Raw genomic sequence first — 27,500 nt, 5'->3', positions numbered from 1 at the left:
TGTGAGTGTGAAGAGTGTGGAGACTGAACCAAAGAAATGAGGCTGATCAGAGTCCGGCTGACTGACAGTACCGTTCAGACACACACAGATACAGACGCAGCCTTCTGTCTGGAATCTGACTACATTCATCTGTTTTCCAGCTGATGGAGGATGAGTACCCAGACAGAGAATACCAGCGGGAGTACGGAGCGGTGCGGACCGCCACCAGTGGAAGTGAAAACCAAACTGATCACTCATTTCCCTTATGAAACAAAAATACATGGCAATATATTGAAAAATATAATGCATTATATTAAAAAATACATTTCCATATATGGGAAAGTAGTGCATATATTTTCCAATATACTGCAATATATGCTTCAATCATATATTGATACATATAAAACATATATTGCAATGAAGACAAAAACTGCCGTATATTTTTACATATAGTTTTATTGAAACTCAATTTCTTTCCATTGACACAAGTTTACATAAAGCAGATATTTATCAACACTTACATTACGTGGTATGCATAATAACATATTTCATGAAATATGCATCGTGATATACATGAAAAAAGTGTTTACTGAAAAAAGATGCCTTCTTAGTCATTTTGGCAACATAGGATGAAAAAGATGTACATATATATACATGCATATTTTTTTAAGTGTATGACTAAATATATAATTACATATATTTAGTAATACACTAGACAATATATGTATGTATATATGCATACATACATTATGAAGTGTATTACTAAATATATAATGACATATATTTACATATGTAAGTAAATATAGTCATATATGTTTCAATATATGGAAAGCAGCAATTCCTTATGTATTTTTCAATATATTGTAATATAATACAAAATATACTGACACAATATATTATTCTGTATATTTTAAATATGAATATATATTATACAGTAATATATTTTTCGGTCAGTAATATATTGACAGTCAATGTAAAGAGAAATACATTTTCTTTGCATAAGGGTTGTCTTTCTCTTCCTGCTGAAGCTAAACTTTTAAACCTTACCACAGAAAACGCTGCAACATTAGTATCACAGTAGTGTTCCTCTGTCGTCTACAGGTTTGTTATTACTGACTTTCTTCTTCTTCTCATTAAACTTTCCTCTTCTTCGTGGTATTTGTCCAGTATGGTTAATTCAGAGCGGCGCCCCCTGGTGGATTAACTGACAAATGCTCATTCCAACACATTAAATGTCAGTAGCAGCACTTTGTTCCAGTCGGACTAATGACAACGACAATAAAGCACATTTACAAAAGGAACTAACAACTGGAATGGGATTATTAAGGACTACGATCGGTACTCAGTATCTGCAATTACTCAAATGGAAGTACTTGTACCCGGTCTGGAAAACAGTGGTATGGGTGCATCCCTAGTTCATACAAAATAACAAACAAGTTCAAATCAGAATGAAGGACACTGAAACTGAAAGAGTGTCTGCAACAACAGTTTTCGGCATTAGAACTGATGAGCAGTTCAACTGGAAAGAGCATGGAAACCAACTGGTTTTTGTTTTGAGGGAGAAAACGTGATAAAAAATGCCTTCACATTTGTTCTGCTCAGTCCATGTGTCAGTGATCTGGTAAGCACAGGTGCATCCGCACTGTAGCTGTGAAGATCAGCCCTTTACTCCTCATTTTCAGCCCATTCTTCTGATCCTTCTGTTCTTCATTTTTGGTCATACAGGACCTGGTCCTCTGGTCTGGTCTTACAGAACCTGGTCCTCTGGTCTGGAGGTCTGGTCTTACAGGACCTGGTCCTCTGGTCTGGAGGTCTGGTCTTACAGGACCTGGTCCTCTGGTCTGGAGGTCTGGTCTTACAGGACCTGGTCCTCTGGTCTGGTCTTACAGAACCTGGTCCTCTGGTCTGGAGGTCTGGTCTTACAGGACCTGGTCCTCTGGTCTGGAGGTCTGGTCTTACAGGACCTGGTCCTCTGGTCTGGAGGTCTGGTCTTACAGGACCTGGTCCTCTGGTCTGGTCTTACAGGACCTGGTCCTCTGGTCTGGAGGACTGGGGACTCCTCAGACCAAATGGAGGCGGGGCCACCTTCTCCTCAGCTGTAACTTCATCCTTTTCAGCACAGTCTCTGCAGAAAGAACACAGGTTTAAGAAAAGAAAGAAAAGCTGGAGTTATTAATTCCATCAAATAAATCATGGAAAGGATTTGCACAACAAACCACTTTCATTGAACTCAAACATTAAAACTGCAACAAATTTTAGGAGCTTTAATAGATAAACAAATGTAAATGTGTCACATGTGACGCAGAATTCTTAGTCGATGACTCCACAGACAGAACTGTCCACCTCTGTCTGTGGATTCATCTACTAATGAATGAATCCACAGACAGAGGAGGATCCACCAACCATGTTAGAGAAGAATTATACAATTAACATTGTGAATAATAACGTATGCTTCACATTAATGTGGTATTTTCAGCTAGAAGTGCTTCAGTAAAAACTAAACTCCTTCCTGCAGAGTGTGCACAACAGTTTATGTCTGTGGACTTTTCATCTTGTTTTGTTTCTTTTTTCCTCCTCATGTTTCCATCCAGCAGGCCAATGTGCTGTTTAGTGTCTTCCATCTTTAACCTCCTCAGATCCAGGAAATGTCAGCAGTACCAGCTTTTGTTGTTTTTATTCAATCAGTGCTTATATTGGAAACATCCTGATGTAACAGTTTTATCAGATGCAGTTTTGAACTTTTGGATGGAATGTCCTTTGTGGTGGACACTTTTCTTTTCTATTTTGAATAAAGTTGTGAAACTCTCGTCCATAAATGTGAACAGAAAACCCACAGCTGGTCTGAGGAGGTCATGGGTCAGTTCTGCTGTCTGTCACTACTGGATGGACTGTCCATCTGTGAATGTGTGATGGTGTCTGTACTGGGACAGACTGTTCCAAACACACTGAGACAGACGTTCAGTCATTCAGCTGCACATGGGTTAACTGAATTCACATTTTAAATCACATTAATCATGATGATGGATTAATCCATGTTAATGTGTGAACTTTGACAGCCCTTATATATGTGTATATATATATATATATATATATATATATATATATATTTCTGTGTGTGTGTGTGTGTGTATATATGTATGTAGAGTGTATATTAGAACTATTTGATCTGGCCAAGCCAGTGACCTCCGGGAATAGGCCGGATGACGACCATGAAAAGTATGGTGACTGCTGGAGAGACAGCTGACGGCTGGAAAGACAGCAACCGGGGCACAAAGGGCTAGCAACCCGAAGTGTAGCTCCTGTGAGGGGGCACCCACAAACAAGCTACGGAAAACCCTACTGATTTATACCCCCAGGGGTGCCCGAGAGGGGGGGAGGATGAGCACCCCAATAGGACAGACAAAAAGGTAATGACCCAGGCTTATGGAAAAACGACGACGAGCGCAGTCTGTTCATGTGGCAAAGTCTGCAAGAACCAGCATGGCCTGAAGATCCACCAGGCCAAAATGAAATGCTTGACGGGGAAGCAGGTGGTGCAACGCACAGATCTAGTACCTGGTGAGACGCAGGAGGAGCCCGGCCAGGAGTCAACCCACAGTGCCCAGACCCTCCATGCCCCACAAGCTCCACCCCATGTCAGGCATTCCGAACATCGCCGGGTCAGGTGGCCTGCTGCCAACAAGGAGAGAGAGTGGCTCCAGTTTGACGAAAATCTGGACCAAGTGCTTGAATCTTCAGCAAGGGGAGATGCAGACCAGAAGTTGCGGATGATGTCTGCAATGATCATCAGCATTGGTGCTGAAAGGTTTGGCATAAAGGAACAGCAGCCAACTAGAAGGCCAGGGGAGCCAAATAGGCGGGAGGTGAAGATTGGCCAGCTTAGGCAGGAACTTAGACTGCTTGGGTGGCAGTTTAAACAGACAAGGGAGGAGGAGAGGGCCGAGCTGGCAGAGCTCCGTAAAATCCTGAGGAAGAAACTCACCACACTCCGCCGAGCCGAGTGGCATAGAAGGAGGGGCAGGGAGAGAGCCAGGAAATGCGCAGCCTTCATCTCGAACCCCTTTGTCTTCACCAAGAAAATCCTCGAGCAGAAGAGAAGTGGCCGTCTTACCTGTACTGAAGAAGAGGTCAACAAGTACCTAAGTGCCACCTACAGTGACAGCGCAAGAGAGGAAGATCTCGGACCGTGCAGAACCTTGATAACTCCATCAGAACCCACTAAGGCATTTAACACCAAGGAGCCAACTCTGAAAGAAGTTGAGGAGGTGGTCAAAACTGCTAGAACCAGCTCAGTGCCAGGCCCTAGTGGAGTGTCTTATGTTGTCTACAAGAGATGCCCCAGACTCTTGAAGCGACTATGGACAATCCTGAAAATGATCTGGAGAAGGGGGAAGGTGGCACAGCAGTGGAGACACGCAGAGGGTGTCTGGATTCCGAAGGAGGAGAACTCAAGTAACATCAAGCAGTTCAGGGTCATCTCACTCCTCAGTGTGGAGGGCAAAATATTTTTTAGTATTGTTGCCCGACGCATGACGGAGTTCCTCCTGAGGAACAATTACATCGATACCTCTGTGCAGAAGGGGGGAGTTCCAAAGGTTCCAGGATGCATCGAGCACACAGGAGTTGTTACTCAGCTGATCCGGGAGGCACGTGAAGGCAAAGGTGACCTGTCAGTCCTTTGGCTGGACCTTGCCAATGCGTATGGGAGCATTCCACACAAGCTGGTGGAAACCTCGCTTGTCCGACACCATGTTCCAGACAAAATCAAGGACCTCATACTGGACAGTTACAGCTGCTTCAGTTTGAGAGTCACTTCTGGAACAAAAACATCTGCATTTCATCAGCTTGAGAAGGGCATTATCACTGGATGCACCATTTCAGTGATATTGTTTTCCTTGGCTATGAATATGCTGGTGAAGTCAGCTGAGGTAGAGCGCAGAGGTCCACTCACCAACTCAGGTATGCGGCCCCCCATCAGAGCATTTATGGATGATCTGACAGTGACTACAACATCAGTTCCGGGCTGTAGATGGATCCTGCAAGGCCTTGAGCATCTCATCAACTGGGCCCGGATGAGTTTTAAACCGGCCAAGTCCAGATCCCTGGTAGTGAAGAAGGGGAGGGTTACACACCAGTTTCACTTCTCAATAGGAGGTGTCCAGATTCCATCACTGGGAGAGAAGCCAGTTAAGAGCTTGGGCAAGATCTTCGACTGCACCTTGAAGGACACCGCAGCACTCCAAGCAACAACGGAGGAGCTGGAAACCTGGTTTACAGCAGTGGATAAGTCAGGGTTACCAGGCAAGTTTAAAGCCTGGATCTACCAGCATGGCATCCTGCCACGACTCCTCTGGCCACTGCTGGTCTATGATGTGCCACTGACCACCGTCGAGTGCTTCGAGAGGAAGGTGAGCTGTTTCCTGTGGAAGTGGTTGGGCCTACCGAGAAGCCTCAGCAGCATTGCCTTGTACGGGAGGAACAACAAACTGAAACTGCCCTTCAGTAGTCTGACGGAGGAGTTTATGGTTACCCGTGCAAGAGAGGTGCTGATGTATAGGGACTCCAGTGACATCAAAGTCTCTTCGATGGGCATAGAAGTAAGAACCGGCAGGAAGTGGAAGGCTCATGAGGCAGTCGACCAGGCTGAATCCCGCTTGCGACACAGTGAGCTGGTGGGAGCAGTGGCATCCGGTCGGGCAGGTCTTGGGAGCAATCCAAGACTTCACTTCAACAAGGCCCAGGGAAAGGAGAGGCACCAGCTAATCCAGGAGGAGGTCCGAGCAGGGGTGGAGGAAGCCCGCTGCAGCAGGACAGTAAGGATGTGGCAACAAGGAGCATGGACCTGATGGGATGAGGCAGCTGACCGGAAGATATCGTGGATGGGCTTGGCCGAGACTCCACTGTGCCCCCTCTGCCAGGGAGCTGGATCGCTGGAGCACATCTTGAGCTGCTGCCCTAGGGCACTAGCAGATGGACGTTACCGCTGGCGCCATGACCAGGTGCTGCGGGTCATTGCAGACGTCATCAGCACCGGGATCTCCACCAGTAGGCACCAACAACTGACAAAGCAATCCATCACCTTTGTCAGGGCTGGGGAGAAGCCACAGCAGCACCGGGCTCAAGCAGGGGGGCTGCTAGCAACAGCTCGGGACTGGCAGCTGAAGGTCGACCTAGGGAGACAGCTCAAATTCCTGAGAACATCACAGTGACCACGCTCAGGCCAGATATAGTCCTGGTTTCAGAAACAACAAGGCAAGTGGTCCTGCTGGAGTTGACCGTCCCCTGGGAAGACCGGATGGAGGAGGCCTTTGAGAGGAAGAGGGCCAAGTATGAGGAGCTGGCAGGCGAATGCCGAAGCAGGGGATGGAGGACCCGATGTAACCCCATCGAGGTCGGATGCAGAGGGTTTGTCAGCCAGTCTCTAATCAGGGCACTCAAGATGTTGGGCGTGAAGGGACTGCACATCAGAAGAGCCATCAGAAACATAACTGACGCAGCAGAAAAGGCGTCAAGATGGCTGTGGATCAAGCGGGGGGAGCTGTGGACCACACAGGATACTTAGACACAAGCCGGGACTTGATCACCCCTGCTGGGTCGCCTGGGCGAGGGTGTCTGATGTTGTGAGACCCGAAACACCCAATGAACCCAGGATACATCACTGATAATGTGTGTAAGTTGCACTAGAGTGTATATTAGAACTGTATGTATGTGTGTGTATATATATGTATATATACACACACACACACACACACACACACACACACATAGACAGGGTGTATTAAAAAAACTATACATTTAGAAAAATGATCCCCAGTTCCACATGTGATCATTTTTGGTCTGTTGGTTCATGTTGGTGTGTAGGTAGTGGACTGGTGCATGTGTGTGCACATGGACACACACAGGTGTACACGTATGAGTGAACAGGAACAGGCTGAGCTATCCAAGATTAAACTGGTTTATGTGAGGTAGGGGTGGGATTTAAACCAGTCAGAGGTCATGGGAGGGGCCAATGGGAGGGGCCAATGGGAGGGGCCAATAGGAGGGGCCAATGGGCATCCATCTGGTTTTCCACAGAGTTCCCAGGTTCCAGCATTACCACTGTGGACACCAGGACAGGTTCATGTGTTTACCCATGGACACTGTTCTGCCTCTGACAGACAAGTAGACTGAAAATGACACTGAGGACAGGACAAGGTAGAGTTAACCCGGGACAAGGTAGAGTTAACCCAGGACAAGGTAGAGTTAACCCAGGACAAGGGAGGGTTAACCCAGGACAAGGGAGGGTTAACCCAGGACAAGGGAGGGTTACCCAGGACAAGGTAGAGTTAACCCAGGACAAGGTAGAGTTAACCCAGGACAAGGGAGGGTTAACCCAGGACAAGGTAGAGTTAACCCAGGACAAGGGAGGGTTAACCCAGGACAAGGTAGAGTTAACCCAGGACAAGGGAGGGTTAACCCAGGACAAGGGAGGGTTAACCCAGGACAAGGTAGAGTTAACCCAGGACAAGGTAGAGTTAACCCAGGACAAGGTAGAGTTAACCCGGGACAAGGTAGAGTTAACCCAGGACAAGGGAGGGTTAACCCAGGACAAGGTAGAGTTAACCCAGGACAAGGGAGGGTTAACCCAGGACAAGGTAGAGTTAACCCAGGACAAGGGAGGGTTAACCCAGGACAAGGTAGAGTTAACCCAGGACAAGGGAGGGTTAACCCAGGACAAGGTAGAGTTAACCCAGGACAGGGTAGAGTTAATCCAGGACAAGGGAGGGTTAACCCAGGACAAGGGAGGGTTAACCCAGGACAAGGTAGAGTTAACCCAGGACAAGGGAGGGTTAACCCAGGACAGGTAGAGTTAACCCAGGACAGGGTAGAGTTAATCCAGGACAAGGGAGGGTTAACCCAGGACAAGGGAGGGTTAACGCAGGACAAGGGAGGGTTAACCCAGGACAAGGTAGAGTTAACCCAGGACAAGGAGGGTTAACCCAGGACAAGGGAGGGTTAACCCAGGACAAGGTAGAGTTAACCCAGGACAAGGGAGGGTTAACCCAGGACAGGGTAGGGTTAACCCAGGACAAGGTAGAGTTAACCCAGGACAGGGTAGAGTTAACCCAGGACAGGGTAGGGTTAGGGTTAACCCTACCGATGTCCATAAAAGAAAAGTCCAAAAATGATCAAATGTGGAACTGGGGCTAATTTTTCAAAATGTATAGTTTTTTAATACACGCTGTATGTATGTGTGTGTGTGTGTGTGTGTGTGTGTATGTGCGTGTGTGTGTGTGTGTGTGTATGTGTGGTGTGTGTGTGTGTGGTGTGTGTGTGTGCGTGTGTGTGTGTGTGTGTGTGTCAGTCCCAGTTGTTCTGCAGTAAATGTCCCACACTTGTACACTTCAGACTGTACATGAACACATTCCATACAGTCTGTGCTGCTCATTTGTTTTTCTTGCAGACCCAAAGCTGCTGAACACAGTCTGTTCACTATTAGACTGTAGTTCACATTGAACTCCTTCACCATAAACCTCAGAAATAATGTGGATGCACCAAGGTTTGAATAGTTCTGGATTTTTCATTCTACTTTAGTTTGATTTAGTTTGGACTTTTTTTTTTTCCTCTAATTCAGTTCGTTTGAATTCGTTTTTAGAGCAAGTTTGATAGTTTTGATGAGTTTTCATTTTTTTCTAAATGCTTCGTTTTAGTTTAGTTGTAGTTTACTTGTAGTTTTAGTTTTAGTTTAGTTGTAGTTTTAGTTTTAGTTTAGTTGTAGTTTTAGTTTTAATTGTAGTTTAGTTGTAGTTTTAGTTTAGTTGTAGTTTAGTAGTAGTTTTAGTTTAGTTGTAGTTTTAGTTTAGTTTAGTTGTAGTTTAGTTTTAATTGTAGTTTAGTTGTAGTTTTAGTTTAGTTGTAGTTTAGTTGTAGTTTTAGTTTTAGTTTAGTTGTAGTTTTAGTTTAGTTTAGTTGTAGTTTTAGTTTAATTGTAGTTTAGTTGTAGTTTTAGTTTAGTTGTAGTTTAGTAGTAGTTTTAGTTTAGTTGTAGTTTAGTTTTAGTTTAGTTGTAGTTTTAGTTTTAGTTTAGTTTAGCCTTGGTTTAGTTTTAGTTTAGTTTTAGTTGTAGTTGTAGTTTTAGTTTAGCTGTAGTTTAGTTGTAGTTTAGCTGTAGTTTAGTTGTAGTTTAGTTTTAGTTTAGTTGTAGTTTAGTTGTAGTTTTAGTTTAGTTTTAGTTTAGTTGTAGTTTCAGTTTAGCTGTAGTTTAGTTTTAGTTTAGTTTTAGTTTTGCTGTAGTTTAGCTGTAGTTTAGTTGTAGTTTAGTTTTAGTTTAGCTGTTGTTTAGTTTTAGTTTAGTTTTAGTTTTGCTGTAGTTTAGCTGTAGTTTAGTTGTAGTTTAGTTTTAGTTGTAGTCCAGTCGTAGTTTAGTTTTAGTTGTAGTTTAGTTGTAGTTTAGTGGTAGTTCAGTTGTAGTTTAGTTTTAGTTTTAGTTGTAGTTTAGTTTTAGTTAATTGTAGTTTAGTGGTAGTTCAGTTGTAGTTTAGTTTTAGTTGTAGTTCAGTTGTAGTTCAGTTGTAGTTTAATTTTAGTTCAGTTGTAGTTCAGTTGTAGTTCAGTTGTAGTTTAGTTGTAGTTCAGTTGTAATTTAGTTGTAGTTCAGTTGTAGTTCAGTTGTAGTTTAGTTGTAGTTCAGTTGTAGCTTAGTTGTAGTTTAGTTGTAGTTCAGTTGTAGCTTAGTTGTAGTTCAGTTGTAGTTCAGTTGTAGTTCAGTTGTAGCTTAGTTGTAGTTCAGTTGTAGTTTAGTTGTAGTTCAGTTGTAGCTTAGTTGTAGTTCAGTTGTAGGTTCAGTTGTAGTTTAGTTGTAGGTTCAGTTGTAGCTTAGTTGTAGTTCAGTTGTAGTTAGTTGTAGTTCAGTTGTAGTTTAGTTGTAGTTCAGTTGTAGTTTAGTTTGTAGTTCAGTTGTAGTTCAGTTGTAGCTTAGTTGTAGTTCAGTTGTAGTTTAGTTGTAGTTCAGTTGTAGCTTAGTTGTAGTTCAGTTTTAGTTCAGTTGTAGTTTAGTTGTAGTTCAGTTGTAGTTCAGTTGTAGTTTAGTTTTAGTTCAGTTTTAGTTCAGTTGTAGTTCAGTTGTAGCTTAGTTGTAGTTCAGTTGTAGCTTAGTTGTAGTTCAGTTGTAGTTCAGTTGTAGTTCAGCTGTAGTTCAGTTGTAGTTCAGTTGTAGTTTAGTTGTAGTTTAGTTGTAGTTTAGTTGTAGTTCAGTTGTAATTTAGTTGTAGTTCAGTTGTAGTTTAGTTGTAGTTCAGTTGTAATTTAGTTGTAGTTCAGTTGTAGTTCAGTTGTAGTTTAGTTGTAGTTCAGTTGTAGCTTAGTTGTAGTTCAGTTGTAGTTCAGTTGTAGTTCAGTTGTAGCTTAGTTGTAGTTCAGTTGTAGTTTAGTTGTAGTTCAATTGTAGCTTAGTTGTAGTTCAGTTGTAGTTCAGTTGTAGTTTAGTTGTAGTTCAGTTGTAGTTCAGTTGTAGCTTAGTTGTAGTTCAGTTGTAGTTTAGTTGTAGTTCAGTTGTAGTTTAGTTGTAGTTCAGTTGTAGTTTAGTTGTAGTTTAGTTGTAGTTCAGTTGTAGTTCAGTTGTAGTTTAGTTGTAGTTCAGTTGTAGCTTAGTTGTAGTTCAGTTTTAGTTCAGTTGTAGTTTAGTTGTAGTTCAGTTGTAGTTTAGTTGTAGTTCAGTTGTAGTTCAGCTGTAGTTCAGTTGTAGTTTAGTTGTAGTTCAGTGTAGTTAGTTGTAGTTCAGTTGTAGTTCAGTTGTAGTTCAGTTGTAGTTCAGTTGTAGTTCAGTTGTAGTTCAGTGGTCTCTTTTCTCTTCTTCTCTGTGCTCCTATTCAAATCAATCCCAGACAGGACTCTGCTGCTTTAGGTCTCCATGTTTCCAGGTAGAGTGGGGACCAGAAGACGACTGGAAACCACAAGTGAACACAAGTGACGGAGCAAAAAGTGTCGTATGGAGACAGCACAGAAAACTGAGAGAGACAAAGAATCCATTTAACATCAATCTGACATTGACAAAGACCAAAACCAAGGGAATTTGATCCAGAATGTTTATCTGTTTAGTTAGTTTAGTAAACACACAATACAGTTTCAGTTAGTTATGGTTTTTTTTCTTTTAATTCTAGTTTTTATTTATTTCAGTTAATGAAAATGTTTTTACTATTCTAGTTTTGGTCATTTCATTAGTTTTCGTTAACGATAATAACCTTGGTGTGCAGTAAACACCCCCCCCCAGTACAAGAAACAGGAGGGCACGAAACATTCTCACCCCGGCACCACCACAGGAGCAAACATCACATCCAAAAAAGAAGGAAGATAAGGAAACAGCAAATAGGTCAGTTTCAGAGAATACTGAAATGGGGTGTGTGTGTGTGCCTGTAAGTAAATGCCCCATGGATGCAGGTGTTCTTACACAGCTTTGTGCAGAGCCTTCTGGTTCATCATGTGTTCTCTGAAGACGTTAATGGCTTTGTACACGTCCATCTCCTGTTGTTTCTTCTCTATCAGCTCTTTGTACCTGGAACACACAGATGAAGAGCAGGACACAGGAGGACATGTTAAAGGTTCCTTTCACTGTCAGTCCTGTGGATGCTCATGTCATTAGTCATACACATCTGGAAAAACAATAGAGGATGTGAATGTTGAAGTTTAAATCAAAGTAAATCCACTCCATCAGAATAAAGCACAGTTTACACACACCCTCCTGACCTGTAGTGCAGAGGACACTTTTCACATTCTACATTTACATTCAGATGACATACATTTATGTTCCTGAACAAAAAGGAAGGATTTCAGTCATGGTTTTTTTGTCTCATTTTGGTGGAGTTGGGGCCATCAGTCAGTAGTTGTATGTTTGTTCCCATTGATCAAATGCTGCTGTAGTTTACTGTTTGGTGAGATGTGGTATTATGGACCAGACTGAACTGGACCACGGAACAAAGAGCGTTAGTGCAACTACTGACAACAGACTGGACTGATGAAGCAGAAAACAAGCAGTTCATCAAACTGACAGCTGGTGGAGGTAGAACCCAGAAGATGAAGGCTGTCATGTCCACATGAACACAACTGTTGTGTACCTGCAGTGTGTGTTTCAGGTGTGACATGTACCTGTGTGTTAATGCAGTCTGTGTTACAACTAGTGCTGGGCAGCGATTAAAAATTTTAATCACAATTAATCGCGTGGATTTCTGTGATTAATCACAATTAATCACATAGTTATATTGGGGGGGGGGCATCAACAGTGTGCATTTCCTTTCAGTGATATTTCAGACTGCAGTACTCCGCTGATAAAAATAATTGCACATGTCAGTGCTTCTTCTCCCCCCCACCATCTGAAGACATTTCAAATGAAAATGTCCATGGAACAGACCGCTACTGTTACACATGTTTATGTCCACACATGTTTATTTACGCTTGTGAGTGATTGACAGGAGTCTTAGTCCCACTAATCAGTACTAATACTAATAAGAACAATAATATGTGATGTTCAGTTGTTCAAAGTAAACAAAGGGGGCCCTCTAGTGGTCAGAATAAGTGTCACTAACGTATGTTTTGTCCTTGTGGTGTTCCCGTAGTCAGTTCAGACATAAGAAGGAACTAACAGACACGTTTCTTTCACTCTGTTTGTATGGCCCCAAAAACGTTTGTCTGTGAGTATTTTCTGTTCAGTTGTTGTCAGAATGAATAGTATCAAATATCTCTGATGTGAACCTTTGTTACTGGATAAAAAGACGTTTGTAAATCTTAAATTAATCTGTAAATGCTAATTGCTAGCATGTCTATGGATTTTCCCATTCAAGTTAGCACTGAGCTAGCAGTCTTTTTCCCTTTCATTTAAACGTCTAATGCCATGTAAATGTACTAAGGCAGTGAACAGAACTCAGACATGTTCTGTTTGTATGTGTCAGTTTTACAGTGAGTCTACAGGAACAGATTTGGACACAAGTTTTAGGTGTGCGTCTTTTCTTGGTAAACCTGTTGTCTATCTGCAGCTAATCGCTACACACACACAAGCAGAAGAATAGGAGTTAGAATAAAACAGCATTAACGGGGGAGAAAAAAAATGTCGGCGTTATTTAATGAATGTGTTAACATGGTAATAACATGTTAACTCTCCCAGGCCTACTTAGAACATCTGCTCTCCGCTGGTACAGCTGTGACATGTACCTGTGTGCTAATACAGTTTCCTTTCCAACGTCTGTTGTCCACTGCTGGTACAGGCTGGTGACCTTTGACCCTTCTCCAGCTGACAGCAGTGTTCCATAGATGAAGCTGTGCAGAGCGGCTCGAGCTGACAGAGCAGTGAGGAGGTAGAGGGGTGAGGTCCAAAACCACTGAGTGGAAGGAGAGGAGAGAGAGGAGGAGCCACCGAGAGGGAGGAGCAGAGGGGAGCACCTGGAGGAAGAAGAGGAAGAACATGAGGAAGAGAAGTCCAGTTGAACAACAGTGAAGGGTTCTGCTGGGACTGACATCCAGGAGCAACAAAGACACACAAGGAAGGACTCACTGGGGCGGTGCTCAGCACTGCCAAGGCTCAAAGAGTTCTGGACTTTTCATTCTAGTTCAGTTTGATTTAGTTTGGACTTTTTTTCCCTCTCATTCAGTTTGTTTTAATTCGTTTTTAGAGCAGGTTTGATAGTTTTTATTAGTTTTTGTTTTTTCTAAATGCTTAGTTTTAGTTTAGTTTTAGTTTTTTTTTATATCTTTTATTTTCCTCGTCATATTCAAATAAATCCCAGACAGGACTCTGCTGTTTTCTCCCAACTTTAGTCTGACTCTAAATGACCAGTGAACACAAGTGACGGACCGTCAAGCGTCGTATGGTCCTGCTAGATAAAATGATTCGAGGGAAATAAATCGATTTCATATCAATCCGACATTGACAAAGAGGAAAACAAAGGGAATTTTATCCATAATTTTTATCTGTTTAGTTAGTTTTATAAACACACAATACAGTTTCAGTTATGCTTTTTTTTCCTTTTAATTATAGTTTTTATTTATTTCAGTTAATGAAAATGTTTTTACAATTCTACTTTTGGTCATTTCATTAGTTTTTGTTCACGATATCTTCTTTAAAAATATCTGTGGTGCATGAAGAACTCAGAGTCTAGACAGCAGCTCTGAAGTCTGATTCAGTCTGATCTGATCTGCAGTGGACCCAACCAGTCAAATAAGAACTGAAGAACCTGGAAATAATCACAACTGACAATTTATGTCTCTGTTTTAGCGCCAAAAACCCCCCATTAAAGGATGAAGATACTGACTTTTATAAACTATACAAACAAACAGAAGAACCTGGAAAAACTGGAACTTCTTCAGATAAATCAGTGTAATGTTCTCAGTCTTCTTCCTCCACTTCTCATTAGTCCATGTGCATTCTGGATCAGATCTGCAAAGACACTAAACACTGAGGAACAGGAAGAAAGAGTTCAAACTGGACTGAATTTAATACAGACATTTCAGGTTGGACACATTTGTTCAGGTTAGTCACATTTTATTGGTACAGGAGAGTTTGGAAATGGAAAGAGTTTCACAATTTAATGGGATTTTTTGCACCAAAACAAAGACAAACATTTGCAGTTGTCATTATTTACAGACATAATGTCATATTATTTTCTCCATCCAACCCAGTAGTAAATCTGCAGTGGTTCTTCTGTGTGGGTTCTCCTGCTGTTCTTATTGGACTGTAGATCAGATTGGTCTGGATGTGGAACCACAATTAAAATGAGTTCCACAGCCTGGACTGTGGAATTTATACACTTTGGAAATTCATCCCAGGGGTCGGACTGGAACCTTTGGGGGGACGTAGGTTTGACAGCCCTGGACTACAATGTCCTTTCTTACAAAATGTCCCAACTGAGGCTTTTGTAGATGTTCTGTCCATTCTCCATTTGGTACCTGGGTTCTGTACTGCTGTTGTACCTGGGTACTGTAATGGGTTCTGTACTGCTGTTGTACCTGGGTACTGTAATGGGTTCTGTACTGCTGTTGTACCTGGTACTGTGCTGGGTTCTGTACTGCTGTTGTACCTGGGTACTGTAATGGGTTCTGTACTGCTGTTGTACCTGGTACTGTGCTGGGTTCTGTACTGCTGTTGTACCTGGGTACTGTCCTGGGTTCTGTACTGCTGTTGTACCTGGGTACTGTCCTGGGTTCTGTACTGCTGTTGTACCTGGTACTGTGCTGGGTTCTGTACTGCTGTTGTACCTGGTACTGTAATGGGTTCTGTACTGCTGTTGTACCTGGTACTGTCCTGGGTTCTGTACTGCTGTTGTACCTGGGTACTGTAATGGGTTCTGTACTGCTGTTGTACCTGGTACTGTGCTGGGTTCTGTACTGCTGTTGTACCTGGGTACTGTAATGGGTTCTGTACTGCTGTTGTACCTGGGTACTGTAATGGGTTCTGTACTGCTGTTGTACCTGGTACTGTAATGGGTTCTGTACTGCTGTTGTACCTGGGTACTGTCCTGGGTTCTGTACTGCTGTTGTACCTGGGTACTGTCCTGGGTTCTGTACTGCTGTTGTACCTGGTACTGTGCTGGGTTCTGTACTGCTGTTGTACCTGGGTACTGTAATGGGTTCTGTACTGCTGTTGTACCTGGGTACTGTCCTGGGTTCTGTACTGCTGTTGTACCTGGGTACTGTAATGGGTTCTGTACTGCTGTTGTACCTGGGTACTGTCCTGGGTTCTGTACTGCTGTTGTACCTGGGTACTGTAATGGGTTCTGTACTGCTGTTGTACCTGGGTACTGTGCTGGGTTCTGTACTGCTGTTGTACCTGGGTACTGTGCTGGGTTCTGTACTGCTGTTGTACCTGGTACTGTGCTGGGTTCTGTACTGCTGTTGTACCTGGGTACTGTAATGGGTTCTGTACTGCTGTTGTACCTGGTACTGTGCTGGGTTCTGTACTGCTGTTGTACCTGGGTACTGTCCTGGGTTCTGTACTGCTGTTGTACCTGGGTACTGTCCTGGGTTCTGTACTGCTGTTGTACCTGGGTACTGTGCTGGGTTCTGTACTGCTGTTGTACCTGGGTACTGTGCTGGGTTCTGTACTGCTGTTGTACCTGGGTACTGTAATGGGTTCTGTACTGCTGTTGTACCTGGGTACTGTGCTGGGTTCTGTACTGCTGTTGTACCTGGGTACTGTAATGGGTTCTGTACTGCTGTTGTACCTGGTACTGTGCTGGGTTCTGTACTGCTGTTGTACCTGGGTACTGTCCTGGGTTCTGTACTGCTGTTGTACCTGGGTACTGTAATGGGTTCTGTACTGCTGTTGTACCTGGGTACTGTGCTGGGTTCTGTACTGCTGTTGTACCTGGGTACTGTAATGGGTTCTGTACTGCTGTTGTACCTGGTACTGTGCTGGGTTCTGTACTGCTGTTGTACCTGGGTACTGTCCTGGGTTCTGTACTGCTGTTGTACCTGGGTACTGTGCTGGGTTCTGTACTGCTGTTGTACCTGGGTACTGCTACTTTAAAAATGACCTGACAGACAGGAAGCAGAGTGTGCAGGTAGATGGCTGTACTTTCAGTTTACTCACCTTGACAAAAGGTGTGCCACAAGGGTCAGTCCTGGGGCCACTTTTGTTCATAATTTACATTAATAACATCAATCACAATATATCAAATGCAAAATTTCATTTTTATGCTGATGATACAGTCATGTACACTTCTGCTTCCACTCCTGTCCAAGCCCTTACCCAGCTACAACTTGCTTTTAACACTGTCCAACAAAATTTTCATGACTTAAGAGTGGTTTTAAATGCAGATAAAACAAAAGTCATGCTGTTTTCAAACTCCAGGTCCAAACTGTCAAACCTGCCTTCACTGATCACTACCCAGGGAACACAGATAGAACTCGTCCCGACCTATAAATATTTAGGCATTTTAATGGACAGCTCCCTTTCTTTCTCTGCGCACATTCAGCAGCTTGTTAGAAAACTCAAACTAAAACTTGGCTTCTTCTTTCGAATTAAATCATGTCTGTCTTTCGAATCAAGAAGCAGACTGGTTTCCGCTACATTTCTGTCTGTGTTGGACTATGGTGATGTCCTGTACATGCATGCCTCCACCCATAGTTTACGGTCACTGGACACTGTGGATCATGGAGCTCTGAGGCTCATCAGCAGTTTTAAATCTCTTACCCATCATTGTCTGCTTTATGATGGTGTAGGATGGTCTTCTTTGTCGGCTCGCAGACTGAGTCATTGGCGTATTTTAATGTGTAAGTCTGTTCTAGGTCTGCTCCATCCTACCTTCAGACCTACATCAGCTGTAGAACCACAGACTGTTCTAATCTGTGTTCTCAGGATCTTTTCTTGTTGTCTGTTCCTAAAGTTAGAACTGGACAGGAAAAAGGCCTTCAGGTATGCGGCCCCATTCACCTGGAATGAACGACAAAAAGACCTGAAACTGAAGGATCTGGTTTGGTTGGACACTTTTAAGAGGACGCTGTACGACTTAGAGAGGGAGACATCTGACTGCAGATGTTTTACCTGACGCACTTTGTCTACATTTCATGAGCACTTTGCAAAGTTGACTTTGGAAGGTTTGACTTGTCTATGTGCTTTTTATGTATTCGTTTTATGTATGGAAGTCTGTCTGTAACTGTTTAATGAACTGCTGCCTGTCTGGGCCAGGACGCTGTTGAAAAAGAGATTTTTAATCTCAATGAGGTTTTCCTGGTTAGATAAAGGTAAAATAATTAAAAAAAAAAAAAAAAAAACTGTACTGGGTACTGTACTGCTGTTGTACCTGGGTACTGTACTGGGTACTGTACTGGGTACTGTACTGGGTTCTGTACTGGGTTCTGTACTGGGTTCTGTACTGCTGTTGTACCTGGGTACTGTACTGGGTACTGTACTGCTGTGGTACCTGGGTATTGTACTGGGTACTGTACTGGGTTCTGTACTGGGTTCTGTACTGCTGTTGTACCTGGGTACTGTACTGGGTACTGTACTGGGTTCTGTACTGGGTTCTGTACTGCTGTTGTACCTGGGTACTGTACTGGGTACTGTACTGGGTTCTGTACTGGGTACTGTACTGGGTTCTGTACTGGGTTCTGTACTGGGTTCTGTACTGCTGTTGTACCTGGGTACTGTACTGGGTACTGTACTGCTGTGGTACCTGGGTATTGTACTGGGTACTGTACTGGGTTCTGTACTGGGTTCTGTACTGCTGTTGTACCTGGGTACTGTACTGGGTACTGTACTGGGTTCTGTACTGGGTACTGTACTGGGTTCTGTACTGGGTTCTGTACTGGGTACTGTACTGGGTTCTGTACTGGGTTCTGTACTGCTGTTGTACCTGGGTACTGTACTGGGTACTGTACTGCTGTGGTACCTGGGTACTGTACTGGGTTCTGTACTGGGTTCTGTACTGCTGTTGTACCTGGGTACTGTACTGGGTACTGTACTGGGTTCTGTACTGGGTTCTGTACTGCTGTTGTACGTCCACCAGCAGTGATCTGATGTCCTGGTCCTCTTCATGAATGTTACCAATCAGCACCTGTGAGCAGACACAACACTGACATCAGAGCCCAGAAACATCCACATGTAGAACACAGGAAACGCACCAGTGGACGCTGGTTTTATTAAACAAGCAGAAAACAAGATGACAAGAAGGTTTAGCCAAAGGCATGGATATATAAACCAGTGTTCAGAACTCAGAGCTCCTCCTTCAGCCTGAACTCTGTGCATGTGTGGATCCACTCTGTCTGTTTAAATCCAACAGTTTCCAGGTTGTTCCATACACACAAACAGTTGAATCTGGTCCCAGTCATGTGTCTGTCCAATTAGATTCAATTCACATCAATATTAGTTGAGTTCTAATTTTAAATGTGTGGGAAATGGGATTTTCAGTGTTCAGTGTAAATGTCCACAGAGTCCACATTCCACAGTGGATGTGGACAATTTAGTTCCACATACAAGAGACTGTTCTAAGCTACAGGTGGATCCAACTGGAGGAGAATCGGAGTCGTTTGGAATTTTGGATGAATTTTGGAAAATGTTTCAATGATGACAGATGGAAAACTGTAGATGTTGTGACCTTGCTGTGACCTTGAACTTTGTCCTACTGGGACCAAAATGGACTGGGTTGGTCCCAGGGCCTAGGCCTATCTGTGGGGAAGATCTGGGAAAGATGGGTGGAAGAGTTTTACACTGAAGATGAGAACAAACAAACAAATAAACAAGAAAAGCACTCGGAGAGCGCAGACCTCTGCCAAGACAGATCTGCCCCCCCCCAACAAATCACTGCCAGAATTGAATCATTTGTTCCTTGTGCCAGTATCAACATTTACTGAAAATTTTGTCCAAATCCATCCATAACTTTTTGAGTTATCTTGCTAACAGACAGACACACAGACACACAGACAGACAGACGTAAAAACAGAACCTCCTTGGTGGTAATAAAAAGACCATAAGACAGAAGGTGTACATATTAAACCAGATGAGCTCTGACCTCCAGTGTGCTGCTGACTCTGTGCAGGTAGAGCGCCTCCTGTTGGATGAAGGAGGTGAGGCAGCGCTCCGACAGACGACCAGAGCGCACCTGAGACAGGAAGGACGACCAGTGGAGGATGTCCTCCAGCACCGAACTGCTCTGGTCCAACATGACGTCAAACAGACTGAACCCAGGGACCAGGTCTGGAGATGGAGACAGAGAGAGACCACAGTGACCCCCAGAGACCACAGAGACCCCCAGAGACCACAGTGACCCCCAGAGACCACAGAGACCCCAGAGACCACAGTGACCCCCAGAGACCACAGAGACCCCCAGAGACCACAGTGGCTCCCATTGACCACAGAGACCCCCAGAGACCACAGAGACCACAGAGACCACAGAGACCCCCAGAGACCACAGAGACCCCCAGAGACCACAGAGACCACAGAGACCCCCAGAGACCACAGTGACGCCCAGAGACCACAGAGACCCCCAGATACCACAGAGACCCCCAGAGACCACAGAGACCCCCAGAGACCACAGTGGCTCCCATTGACCACAGAGACCCCCAGAGACCACAGAGACCACAGAGACCACAGAGACCCAGAGACCACAGAGACCCCCAGAGACCACAGAGACCACAGAGACCCCAGAGACCACAGTGACGCCCAGAGACCACAGAGACCCCCAGATACCACAGAGACCCCCAGAGCCACAGAGACCCCCAGAGACCACAGTGGCTCCCATTGACCACAGAGACCCCCAGGACACAGTGGCTCCCATTGACCACAGAGACCCCCAGAGACCCCCAGAGACCACAGTGACGCCCAGAGACCACAGAGCCCCCAGATACCACAGAGAACCCAGAGACCACAGAGACCCCCAGAGACCACAGTGACCCCAGAGACCACAGAGACCCCCAGAGACCACAGAGACACCCAGAGACCACAGAGACCCAGAGACCACAGAGACCCCCAGAGACCACAGTGACGCCCAGAGACCACAGAGACCCCCAGATACCACAGAGACCCCAGAGACCACAGAGACCCCCAGAGACCACAGAGACCCCCAGAGACCACAGTGGCTCCCATTGACCACAGAGACCCCCAGAGACCACAGTGGCTCCCATTGACCACAGAGACCCCCAGAGACCACAGAGACACAGAGACCCCCAGGACCACAGTGACGACCAGAGACCACAGAGAACCCCCAGAGACCACAGAGACCCCACAGAGACCACAGAGACCCCCAGATACCACAGAGAACCCCAGAGACCACAGAGAACCCCAGAGACCACAGTGACCCCCAGAGACCACAGAGACCCCCAGAGACCACAGAGACCACAGAGACCACAGAGACCCCCAGAGACCACAGAGACCCAGAGACCACAGAGACCACAGAGACCCCCAGAGACCACAGTGACGCCCAGATACCACAGAGACCCCCAGAGACCACAGAGACCCCAGAGACCACAGTGGCTCCCATTGACCACAGAGACCCCCAGAGACCACAGTGGCTCCCATTGACCACAGAGACCCCAGAGACCACAGAGACCACAGAGACCCCCAGAGACCACAGTGACGCCCAGAGACCACAGAGAACCCCAGATACCACAGAGAACCCCAGAGACCACAGAGACCCCCAAGACCACAGAGACCACAGAGACCCCCAGAGACCACAGGGCCCAGACCACAGAGACCCCCAGAAGACCACAGAGACCACAGGACCCCAGCCAGAGACCAGAGTGACCCCAGAGACCACAGAGACCCCCAGATACCACAGAGAACCCAGAGACCACAGAGACCCCAGAGACCACAGAGACCCCAGAGACCACAGAGACCCCCAGAGACCACAGAGACCCAGAGACCACAGGACCCCAGAGACACAGAGACCACAGTGTCCCCCAGAGACCACAGAGACCTGCTCTGGTCCAACATGATGTCAAACAGACTGAGCCCAGGAACCAGGTCTGGACGGTCCATGGGCCAGACGAGGTGTCGGTCCCAGTCCAGGTGTCAGAGGTGCTTCTCGTCTGAACAGATCCATGTGTGTAGTCCACATGCAGGTGTTTGAACCTCTGTGCAGCTACATGACTGTTCTCTGCTGTTAAAGACACCACCTCCACTGAAGAAATGCACTTTTGACACTGGTGCATGTCTTGGCATTGGCCCTGATTAAAGACATGTTCCAGTTTTATATGAATATGTTTGGTGTCATTTTAAAGGGGACACTCTGGGCTTTCATTCCAGCTCTTGTGTGAATACTTTTGATGAGGACAGTAGACACTGGAGCTCTTCAAACTTTTAGTCACACACATTTTCCTACCATTTTTGCCTAAATCGTCTTTTCTTTTAGTCCTGTGGCATCAGGAAGCATCAGGGATACAAAATACAAACACTGCAATACTGGCCTGACTCTAAGGAGCTCCTGTCAGCTGAGGAGAGAGAGAGAGAGAGAGAGAGAGACCACAGACAATTCTGAGACTATAAAACAGACCCAAACTTACTTGATCCATTTGACGTCGTAGCTGACATGACGTTTGATCTGGAAACAGATAAAGTCAGGTTAAATTTCACTGTCAGGAAGAGGAATTACATTTCTTTATCCTCTGCATGTCAGGATTTTACTTTCATTTCATATATTTGAATGTTACAGTTCAGTGGAAGGAAACATCAGCTCCATTTGTTGTTCTCCAGCACTTTAAAAACAAACAAAACAAAAAAAACTGAAGGTGGATTGAAATGACGAGGCTTTTCTCTGAATGTTACTGTTTCTCTCTCTAACAGAATTTGTGACTCTTTAAATGAATTGTTAGTGACATACAGTACATTGGTGTACCGACACAAAAACACATTCCATCTGGGGCCTGAAACATGATTTTGAATCAGTTCCTGTTTAGTATTGTTTGGTTTCCAGATGATGAAGCAAAAAAAAAAAAAAAAAAAAAATCAATGATCTTCCGCCTTTTGGGCAAGGTGGTTAGAAAGAGTATTTGAAGTATTTTCAGAATGAACAGTTACATATTTTTAAAGTCAGCAAATAGGTTTTTCACCATTACCACAATATGAACATAGGGGGTGGACAAGATCCAATCCAATCCAACTGTATTAGTAAAGCACTTTAAAACAACCACAGTGGACCAAAGTGCTGAATAAATTAAACCAAAATAGAAGAATAAAATACAGAAAAGATTTAAAGATATAGAAACTGTACAAAAACAAAAAACAGTGTTATAGAGAAGAATAAATAAAACCCAAATGAAAGAATAAAATACAAGAATAGATTAAAAAAAAAACATAAAAGCCATACAATTAAAGACAACAAAGTAAATAAATAAAATAGATAAATAAGAACCACCACCAAATAAAACAATAGAATACAGATAGTACCTTCAAATATTGACATGGTTTCAAAAGCCAAGGAGAAAAAAATGGGTTTGAAGAAGGGATTTAAAAACAGACAGAGGAAGTCTATCTGATGTGGAGAGGATGACGGTCCAGAGTTTAGGCCAGGGCTGTCCAACTCATTTTAGTTCAGTTTCATATCTCCCAGTGTGATCTGCAGTGGGCTGGACCAGTAAATAATAATAATAGTATAAATAATGCCAACTTCAAACATTTCAATGTGTTTTATGGTGAAGAAAGTAAAATGACATTATGGAAACGTTTACATCCATAAACTGTCCTTTTAAAAATGTGAATAACATGAAAAACTGAAAAAACTGACATTTCTTAAAAAAAATAAGTGCAATTTTAACTCTATTCTGCCTCTGCTTATCATTTGTAAAAGTGATTACAACACAGATCATGATGGATCTGCAAATACACAAAATATTTGTGTAACTGGCAGAATTTGTAAAATTGCACTTACTTCTCTTAACACATTTCTAGTTTTCATATTTTTTGTGAAAGGCTAGTTTGAAAATTTACACATTTTCAGGTAATTTCACTTTTTTACACTAAAACAGAGGAAACATTTGGAATTGTCATTATTTGTAGGTTTTTATGGTAGTATTTGACTGATCTGACCCACTCCAGACTAAAGTAGGGCTTTATGTGGGCCCTAAAGTAAAATGATTGACTGTTCATATCTTAGTGTAATTTTGTATTTCACAAATTCATCCCAGGGCCGGACTGGACCCTTTGGCGGGCCGTATTGACCCCCGGGCCACATGTTTGACACCTGTGGTTTCGGAGCTGCCAAATGGCCAAAATGTTCTGTCTCTAAAAATGATCAGTCTGTATCAGTAATTCTGTATCTGTATCAGTAATTGTCACAACAAATGCCAAACAGTATTTTTATCAGGTTTAAAGTCTGTAAAATGAGTAAAATAATACAATAAATACACAGTACTGTGCAGATCTCTGCTCCAGGGTGTATGAGCACACATATGCATTCTAGTTTTTATAGTAATATATGTAGAACTGGAAAATACAACAAATATGTGCACAGTATTAAAAACAAACATTTATTGGAGAACAAAAGTCATCCTCCTCAGACCCAGCTGTGGGTTTTCTGTCCACATTTATGGACAAGAATTTCACAACTTTATACAAAAAAAAAGAAAAGAAAACTGTCCACTACAAAGGACATTCCATCCAAATGTGAAAAACTGCATCTGAAAAAACTGTTGCATCAGGATGTGTCCAATATAGTCACTGATTTAACAAGCAAAAAAAGCTGGTACTGTGCTGACATTTCCTGGTCTGAGGAGGATACAGACCCTGAAAACCTGTGGGACATTCTGAAGGAGTGTGAGAGAACACACCATTATTATAGAAGACATCTGTGTGTGTGTGTGTGTGTGTGTTATATTTTTAATCTTACTTAGCTTTGCTGGAGCAGATGTAGAATCTCAGTTCTCCACAGGGGGCGCTGTTGACTTCTCCACCTGAGCACAACACACACACACACTGAGTTTCTGTATATTGTACATGTGTTAGTGATAGTGTGATAGTGTGTTAGTGTTTTAATCAAATAAATCACAGGGTTGCTGTGCATTAATTTCAATTAATAATAATAATAAGAAGAAGAATAAGAATAATAAGAATAATAAGAATAATAATAATAGCAGCTTTATTTCTATAACACCTTTTAAAAACAAAGTTTCCAAGTGCTTTTGACAGACAGAGCAGAAGGACACAACAGCAGGATACAAGATACAAGTAAAAACACAAAAACAGAAACAACACAATAAGAGAGATGTGGACAAGAGACGCAAAAATGTGACACTTTGAACAAATTAAGTGAATCGGAGTAAAGAGGGCAGGGATAACGTAGATGATGTTGATATAAAAATGAAGGAGTGAGATAAAACAACTCATGTACAAGAATAAAACTACAGCTCTACCTACTGATGTGGCATTTCTCACAGCACTTAGTAAAAGTTGAGCATGAACAACTGCCTCCCTCCAAAGCCCCGCCCACTGCCCTCTGCATGAGCTCTGAGGCTCCTCCTCTCTCTCCTCTCCTGATGTGCACGGTGGAAGCAGAGGTGGAGGCGGAGGTCTGGTCCGCAGACCCACCCTCAGTAATTAGATACATTAATGCTCCTGTTTCATCAGCAGACCCTGTATTTAAGGGTGTGGTCTGTGTTTAAGGGTGTGGTCTGTGTTTAAGGGTGTGGTCTGTATTTAAGGGTGTGGTCTGTATTTAAGGGTGTGGTCTGTTTAAGGGTGTGGTCGTGTTTAAGGGTGTGGTCTGTGTTTAAGGGTGTGGTCTGTATTTAAGGGTGTGGTCTGTGTTAAGGGTGTGGTCTGTATTTAAGGGTGTGGTCTGTGTTTAAGGGTGTGGCCTGGTTTAAGGGTGTGGTCTGTATTTAAGGGTGTGGTCTGTGTTAAGGGTGTGGTCTGTGTTTAAGGTGTGGTCTGTATTTAAGGGGTGTGGTCTGTATTTAAGGGTGTGGTCTGTGTTTAAGGGTGTGGTCTGTATTTAAGGGTGTGGTCTGTGTTTAAGGGTGTGGTCTGTGCAGTGCTGGGTCAGGGTTTCACTACACTACAGGTGGGTAGGTGGTGGTGCCAGGTGACGGGCACCACACTGGAACCTCCACAATTTTTCCGTGGACATTTGCGGTTTCTAGTCCGTACATTCTCATCCACATAATCCTACATGTGGACACCAGGTACATGTACCTGTATGAGTCCTGTGGTCAGAAAAAGCTGAGCTTTGTGCAGACCTGTTCAGTCCAGTTCACCAGACTTCTGGACTTTTATCTCCATCCTTCATTCATCAGACCTGTTTGTTCTCCTCAGTTGTGTTTTGTTCATAAATCTGTTTTTTTCCTTCCACATGTGCATTTGAGTTCTATCCACACATCCCAGACAGTAGACTGGGACAGTGGTCAGTAGACTGTGGTCAGTGGTCAGTAGACTGTGGTCAGTGACAGTAGACTGTGGTCAGTGGTCAGTAGACTGTGGTCAGTGGTCAGTAGACTGTGGTCAGTGACAGTAGACTGTGGTCAGTAGACTGTGGTCAGTGACAGTAGACTGTGGTCAGTAGACTGTGGTCAGTAGACTGTGGTCAGTGACAGTAGACTGTGGTCAGTGGTCAGTAGACTGTGGTCAGTGACAGTAGACTGTGGTCAGTGGTCAGTAGACTGTGGTCAGTGACAGTAGACTGTGGTCAGTGGTCAGTAGACTGTGGTCAGTGACAGTAGACTGTGGTCAGTGGTCAGTAGACTGTGGTCAGTGGTCAGTAGACTGTGGTCAGTGACAGGAGAAGCAGCGTCAGATTCAGTGGTACACATGTCGGATGTGGGGATGGCGATAATGGATCGGATGCTGGACGGCCGTAATGGATGATTGACAGGAGGCTCAGCCAGGTTCAGCCAATTATTTCATTCAGACCGAATAAAATGATTGGTCAGACTTTTATCCGAAATATATGAGAATTAAACATTTTTGAGTTTCAAAACCTGGTGGATTTCTTTTACATTTTAGTTTGACACACACTTATTAGGAGCATTTGAAGATGACAAAAGAAAAGTGTAAAAATGCCACATCATACGGTAGAGCTTTCATAATCAAATAGGATAAAATTCAAATTTAAAAATTCAAATTAAAAATTAAAAGGGACGGACATCACAAAAGCAAGTGTATAAAATGTGTTTTAAGAAGTGATTTAAAAGATGTCAGTGATTCCTCAGCCTTATCTCCTGGGGTAGACTATTCCAAAGTCCAGGGTCCTGATGGAAAAGGCCTGGTCCCCTTTAGATTTAAACCTGGACTGTGAAACGTCCAGGAGACCTCTGCCCCCCACCAGTGGATCTAAGGCTGCATACTGGCTCATAGTCAACTAGCATCTCAGCTATACAGGTAGGGGCCAGAGCCATTTGGGCTTTAAAAGTGATCAGTGAAATCTAAAAATCACATCTGAAACACACAGGAGCCAGTGGAGGGATGTGAGGGCAGGGCCGATGTGATGGCATCTGTTAAACCAGTCAGAAGCCCAGCTGCTGCTCGGACCAGGTGGAGGCGGGACAATGATTTTTGGCTGAATTAATCATGATTAAATATCATTCATTTGTAATCTATATTAATTGCATTTCATTTTGCATGAACAAACAGACTCAAGTGAGAAGGACTATGAACAAAATAATGCCCAGTTACTGCTGTGTGTGATGGAACTGTTCTGTGTTCAACCAGTGACCCAGGTGTGTGTTGGAGTGTCTGTTTGATGACGAACAAATAAAAACAATGTATTAAAAAAATAACAATTTTCAGATTAATGACGACGATGGATTAATCTGCATTAACGGTAATTTTGACAGCCCTAATATAAATGTTACATTTCCTAACTTTAATTCTTAATCCATCAAAATAGCGCTGCACTTTTAAGTCAAATATAAAACATAGTTTATTCTGGAAAAACTCAGGTCATATAATACTTGAAAAACGTACTTTTTGTTGTCATTTCCACACAGGCTGTGTTCTCTGTGCTCTTCCTGGGCCTGTCGGTCCAGACGTCCCACGGAAGGAGGAACCATCAGTCAAGAGTCCAGATAACCAAGAGTCATTCTATATCATGGAGGAAAACACAGGCCAAGAGTCATTCTATAGATGAGGAAAA

The 27,500-nt window shown here is 43.6% G+C and overlaps 2 protein-coding genes across 4 annotated transcripts; one reads left to right on the top strand and one right to left on the bottom strand.

The window, feature by feature from the left end:
• Positions 1–1,293: 1,293 nt before the first annotated feature.
• Positions 1,294–27,368, bottom strand: LOC115438149 (uncharacterized). 3 transcript variants are annotated; one of them, XR_003938035.1, is made up of 10 exons: positions 27,332–27,368; positions 24,261–24,324; positions 21,940–21,977; positions 19,452–19,636; positions 18,381–18,497; positions 18,333–18,344; positions 13,159–13,386; positions 11,405–11,509; positions 1,844–2,104; positions 1,294–1,707 (listed from the first exon to the last, which is right to left on the bottom strand). XR_003938035.1 is itself a non-coding variant. In XM_030161563.1 (9 exons), exons 1-8 carry the CDS (start codon positions 27,342–27,344, stop codon positions 11,453–11,455), a joined length of 714 nt encoding a protein of 237 aa, XP_030017423.1. In that variant the 5' UTR covers positions 27,345–27,368; the 3' UTR covers positions 1,720–2,104; positions 11,405–11,452. The 3 variants fall into 3 exon arrangements, 2 of the variants coding, with proteins under 2 accessions (XP_030017423.1, XP_030017424.1); XM_030161563.1 differs by lacking the exon at positions 1,294–1,707 and having other exon boundaries at positions 1,720–2,104; XM_030161564.1 differs by lacking the exons at positions 1,294–1,707; positions 18,333–18,344 and having other exon boundaries at positions 1,720–2,104.
• On the top strand, positions 3,338–6,590 carry LOC115438125 (uncharacterized). The gene is given in 2 exon segments (XM_030161530.1): positions 3,338–6,165; positions 6,168–6,590. Coding segments are annotated over 2 exon segments (3,150 nt in total). The 5' UTR covers positions 3,338–3,389; the 3' UTR covers positions 6,542–6,590.
• Positions 27,369–27,500: the final 132 nt, after the last annotated feature.

This window comes from Sphaeramia orbicularis, chromosome 18 (genome assembly GCF_902148855.1).
Source record: "Sphaeramia orbicularis chromosome 18, fSphaOr1.1, whole genome shotgun sequence".
Classification (NCBI taxonomy): domain Eukaryota; kingdom Metazoa; phylum Chordata; class Actinopteri; order Kurtiformes; family Apogonidae; genus Sphaeramia; species Sphaeramia orbicularis.
The sequence above is the reverse complement of the archived record's forward strand: the minus strand, read 5'-3'. Positions and strand labels throughout refer to the sequence as shown.

Bases quoted from the DNA above. Each gene is read 5' to 3' on its own strand.
- LOC115438149 (XM_030161563.1), bottom strand. The intron at 21,978-24,260 runs GTAAGATTAAAA...ATCTGTTTCCAG, and splicing joins ATCTGCTCCAGCAAAGCTAA to ATCAAACGTCATGTCAGCTA. The intron at 11,510-13,158 runs GTACATGTCACA...TGTGTGTTCCAG, and splicing joins GAAACTGTATTAGCACACAG to GTACAAAGAGCTGATAGAGA.